Raw genomic sequence first — 5,395 nt, 5'->3', positions numbered from 1 at the left:
TGCTTTGCAAGAGGCGCTCAGTGCATCTTTATGAATCTCTGCTTTGGTGCTGTGCAGGTGTGTAACGCAAGCTTGAAATACGTAGTTCCTGATGAATTTATTTGCTGATACTTCCCCACGAAAAATGTATGGTAGTTTCTGCTGTAAAGAAACCTCTCTAATTAGAGTTCAGTGAGAAGCTGAGATTATTATATCTGGAACTAGGATTGAAATACCTGCGCTCCACACACACAGAGAAAGGAAATGAAGACAACACAAAATTCTTTTGAAATAGGTTCTTTTTTTCCTGAATGGCCACCAGTTTTCAAAAAACTACAAAAACCTCAAGGACTGTAACAATATAGCACTTGGGGAAAAGGCAGTCGTGTACAAAAACAAGCATGCTTTTGTTTTGGGGTTAGAGTGGTTTTTTGTATTTATCTGGGCTCTTTTCTTCCTTCAGCATAGTGTGAAAGAAGAAAATACCAGTTTATTTAACAGGACAGCTCAGAAAAATAAGGAAGAACATGCTTTCCCCGTTACAAAACTCTACCAGAAGATGCATGCTTGAGGTCCGAAATGCAAACAGGCTGACACATTTTGTAGCATGCAGAGTTTGTTGTTCGACCCACACAGCACTTCCCTTCCCCTGCCCCATGGTCAAAGATGTGGTCCGTGCCACATTCCCTTTAGTTTGTTTTTTTATCTTTTTCTAGTCTTTTTTTTTCTTTTTTTCTTTTTTTTTTTTTTTTTTAGCCCTAAATCCCAGGTAGTGGTATCCAGGGTAACAGCAGAAAAGAGTCCAGATCGGCACGTTATCACTGTTTCTGCAAGTTTCATGCAAAACTTAAGCCATTTCTGCATGCAACACAATGCTGGTCATTTATTGTGCTTCATACAACTCTGGGGGGACTTCCCCATTCACCACAACAGTTTGTCGACTGGGAAGCGCAGGTTTGCTTTCCCATGGACACAGACATAGTAGAACACCCCTCCCCGCCTTTCCACTCCCCCCAGCTGCCCCAAACACATGGGAATCTGCATCTCAGCACCAGGTCCAGACAGTTCACTTGCCTACAAAAGCCCGGTGGCTTCAGTAAAGTCCCATGATTGCAGCTCCCACATCCTTGGAAGGGCTTCGGTCCTTCACCAGAAAGTTAATCATGCTCTCCGACTTGATGAGCAAGTTGCAGCCCAGAAAGAAGATGCCGAACATCACAGTCAAGGAGAGGACACAGAGGACAGCAATCTGCACCACCCGTGTGATGTAAAGGCTCCTCTCGTCAGGTGCCAGGACTGAGGAGCCGCCGTCGGTCGCCAGCACCGAGCCGGTCCCGTTGCAGCAGGCCATGAGCATCCCCAAGCCCTGGGTCCTGTTGGGGTAAGCTCCCTGGCCTAGGAGAGTCTGGTTGAAAAAGGATCCATTCATGGTCTATGCGTGATCCCGAATCTCCGGGGAAGGCAAGAGGAAAGCTTGCTGTCCCCCTGCCTACCCCTCACATGCCAGGGCTTGGTGCCGCAAGCCAGCGGGCTCCGAGCCACCTCCTGCCTTTCTTCTTCTCACGACACCTCAGATGGAGGGGAAACTTCCTCAAGGCTACGAGCAGGTGGGAAGCCAATTTATGCAGCCGAGGGGTGGCTTGTTTCTGGATCCCTCCTGGCTCAGGCAGCGTTAGCACAAGCCCCCAGACAAGCAAAACAAGAGAGAGAGAAAAGGCAAAGGGGGCACAGGGGAGAAGACGACAGCCGAAGATCGCCCCATGCCTCCTGCCCTCGCCGCTGCCCCGAAGCTGCCACCCCGAAGCGCAGGGCAGCGGAGCGGCGCAGCCCGTTCGCCGGGGGCTCTCCCGCAGGAGGGAGAGCTGATTCCTGCCGGCTGGGAGCTCCACAAATGCAAGTTCCAAGCTAAAGTCTTCACTGTGTTCAAAGAAAAAACAGCAACTCCACCCCCTTCCAGCCTCCCCCCAGGACCGCCTTCCTCCCCCTCCACGCTCAGCCAGGCTGCCCACTCCTTCCCCACGCGTGTGCCCCCCCCTTTGTGCCCTGCCAGGGGTGCCTGCACCCACCCCTCTGCCACCCCAAGGCAGGGACTGACCCCTAAGGCCCTGTGGAGCGGCACCTAACTCATCATTCCTTCCAGTCCCCCACCTGCTCCTGAAACCAGTCCGCAAGGTGGGTGTTTGCCCTGGACTGATGGCAGGTCCCTGTCGTCCCCCCCGCAGACCCCCGTGAGCTGCAGGTCAGTGCTGCTCTCATCGATCCCCGGTTGCTGCTCTGTGCCACCCACTCCTTCTTTAGAGCAGTGCTGGCCCAGACCAGCCCAGTCCACCCCAGCTCTGCTCAGTGATGCCTGTCCTGTGCTTCCAGATGAGAGCTGGATCCATCCACCCTCTCCGCATCCTTGTCTTCCTCGCGCTGGGGGTTTCTTCCCTGGGCACCTTTGTCTCCCTCTTCTCCCCCTCCTGCTCCTTTAGCCCCTTCAAAGGGGAGCACAGTGATGCTGCACCCTGATCTCTGCCTGATACCCCTTCCCTGCCCTGTCCCCAGCTCTGGGTCCTACAGCAGCATCACTGCTGCACCCAGGGCTGGAGCATCGCAGACCCTCTCCCTCGGGGCCCTCAGCCCCACTGAGGGATTCCTGGGGGAAGTTTCGTCGTCTCTCCCCTCTCCTTGTCTGTGCAAGCTCCCATAGAGAAAGCACAAGTCAGGGTGTTCCAGCCATGTTTGGTTTAGTCCCGACCCTGCCCGTCCCAGGGCTGTGCCCGTGGAACTGCCATGTCCTGGCTTTGCCCCGTGGCGTTTGCCTGGGAACGTGTCTGGGTGGCATAGAACAGGGGATCACTCTTGAGCCACGATGTGGGGACCTTGTCCTGATTTATCTGTGTACATCTTGGCTTGCTTTCTTTGCCCAGCCCACAAAGGGGATTTTACTAAACCTAAATAAGAATTGATAAATTGCAGCTAAAGGCAGGAGTGTGAGGCTGGCTGAGGATGGAGGGCGGCTTAGTAGAGAGAGTGTCAATCGATTTTCCTTTTAGGCAGCTGGGACCTGTGTCCCTGTTCTGCTGCTGTGACTTTAGGGGCTCAAAAACTGTTTGGTTTGGGTTTTACTTGTTGCTTTTTCCTCCTTGTTTGGCGGCATTTCTCTCCCTGAAGGGCTGCCCGCTCTGTGAGAGCAGTTTGCAGCAGAAGCGCTTGCGGGAGGGAGGTGGAAAGCCCTGATATAACAAGAGCATCTACTCGTGTTTAACCTGACGGCCAGGAAAAAGCCCCACAAGAAACCAACGCATCCCCCGTGCCCCAGCGTGGGTGGGAGCTCCTCTTCCCACCTTGCTCCCAGACTGAAGGAGTTTCTGCTCCCTCTGGTGGCTCCAGCTCCAGCTTCTCCTCTCCCCGCACACCCGAGCACAGATTCAGGCTGCTGTACCCATCGCTCCTCCGTCACAGCCTGCAGCGATGGGGCAACCAGGGCCGTGGGGCTGCTCAGCTCTCAAACACCCCTGCCTGCTTCTTGCCTTAATCCAAACAGGGACTCCAACACCCAGAGCATCCCATGATCTATTACACAACGCCCGGAGTTAACAGCACGATGATATTTTCAGGACAAGCAGCACCTTCTTGCAGTCGGCAGGGAAATTCAGTCCAAATGCGCTGAATTAAGTTCATGCCATCCTCGTCCTCAGGCAGGACGACAGCTCAGGTGGGTGCAGGCAGGTCAAATACGTCATTTTGTGACTTTTTCCCTTTTCTTCAAAGTTTTTGCACCATGCTGGAAGCAAGGGCTGGAGCACCCCAGTTTATGCTGGGCTCGGAGTTTCAGGACACCCAGAGCTGTGTTTCCCTCTGGAGCCTGCAGCACTTGCTAGTTCGAGCAACCAGCTGCTTGGCAGGATGGGTCCCCGAGCAAAGAGGGCCTACGAGATCTACAGCAGGTTGGATCTGGCGGGGTGTGGAGCCGAGCAGGGCCCCCACATTTCTCTCTATAGAAACTTCAAATTCATTGTCCCTTCCATGAAGCATCAGGCGTGCTCACGGGGTACAGGGACAGGCTGCCACATGGCCAGAGACCCCTGCACAGCAGGGAAGGGCCACGCAGGCAGCGAGAGAAGGACCCGTGCAGGAAAAGCATGAATCTGGGTACCCTAAAACTGGCTAATAGGGTCTGCCATGAGAGCTGGCTCTGGGATCTGGAGCAGGGCGAGACCTAGAGCACCCTGAGAAAGCAGGTTTGGGGTTTGTATTGATGTCCCAGCCAAGGTGCAGCCCTTTTTGACAGGCTTCTCCTAGTCCATTTTACCAAATCCTCATTAACAAGCCTTGGGGAGGGAGTTGGAGCCCAGGATGAAAACGCTCCCCCGCTGAGCGGAGCCCACGCAGCCGCGGGAGGGCAGCAGCATCCCGCAGACACCGTGAGGCTGAGTGGGGCAGCAAAGAGGCCTCAAACCGTCTTTTAAAGCCAAGACTAGTCCCCAGCTCCTGAGGCTGAGTCCCCAGCTCCATCTCACCCTCACAAACACCGTCATCTCTGGCTGAGAGCGGCACGGCTCTGGGGCGGATGCCGTTATCCCCGTCTCTCGCGGCGTGGGGCTGTGGTTCTTGTACAGCGCCTTGCACATCGCCCCACAGCTTCAGGCACCACCAGGCTGCGGCTGCAGCTCTCGGCACCCCCACGAGCTCGTTTTTGCACTGGCCGGTGTTTCTCTGTGTTCGATTGTCCTGACCCAAGGATGATCCATTACTGTCCCCAACCCTTGTCACCTGGTGGGGGGGAGCAGCCCAGGGCTCCAGGGAAACAGCCCTTCTCTCCCTTTTGCCCCCCCAGCCCATATTTTGAGTGCCTCAGTTTCCCCATCGCCGAGAAGGACCTTGGTATGGCAGGGGAGCAAGAGGTTTATAAAACCCCTGCGGGAGGCACCCCCAAGCAGGTCGGCATTTCAGCGGGGACAATTCTTGTGTAGATCCGCCTCCCGCTTGCTCAGTACAGAAGCAACTTCTGAGAACACAGAGAGGAAAAAACAATACAAGTGAGAAGAAAATCAGGTCCAAATTATCTGACCCAAAGCTGCACTTCCCTCACCTTGCGATGTCCAGGTTTATACCCAAACTACTGGTTTCACTGTTGACCACCAGACCATGGTGGATCTTAGCTCCCAGCTCCGTTTCAGCAGAGATATTCCCATTTGCACCAATGCTCTGGGGAGGGAAGCTGAGAACCCACACTTCCATGTCGGTATGTATTTGCTCTATTTCCCCTTAAATCCTCAAACTCAGAGGCAGCTTGTACTGAGTTTAAAACCCAGGCTGCCTTTCATGCAAGAGTTAATGAAAGGAAGGAGTGAACAGATTTTGCAACAAATTAAACCCAGGAGAGAGAGCCTATTGGAAAGAGCCTGTAGCAGCCCCAGGGTCACCAGTG

The 5,395-nt window shown here is 54.2% G+C and overlaps 1 protein-coding gene across 1 annotated transcript; it reads right to left on the bottom strand.

Annotated features, from left to right (window-relative positions):
* Positions 1-1,072: 1,072 nt before the first annotated feature.
* Positions 1,073-1,408, bottom strand: RPRML (reprimo like). The gene has a single exon (XM_064473674.1). The coding sequence runs from the start codon at positions 1,406-1,408 to the stop codon at positions 1,073-1,075; it is 336 nt and encodes a 111-aa protein (XP_064329744.1).
* Between the last annotated feature and the right edge of the window lie 3,987 nt (positions 1,409-5,395).

This window comes from Phalacrocorax carbo, chromosome 25, assembly GCF_963921805.1.
Source record: "Phalacrocorax carbo chromosome 25, bPhaCar2.1, whole genome shotgun sequence".
Taxonomy (NCBI): domain Eukaryota; kingdom Metazoa; phylum Chordata; class Aves; order Suliformes; family Phalacrocoracidae; genus Phalacrocorax; species Phalacrocorax carbo.
This window is presented reverse-complemented; position numbering and strand designations above follow the sequence as displayed.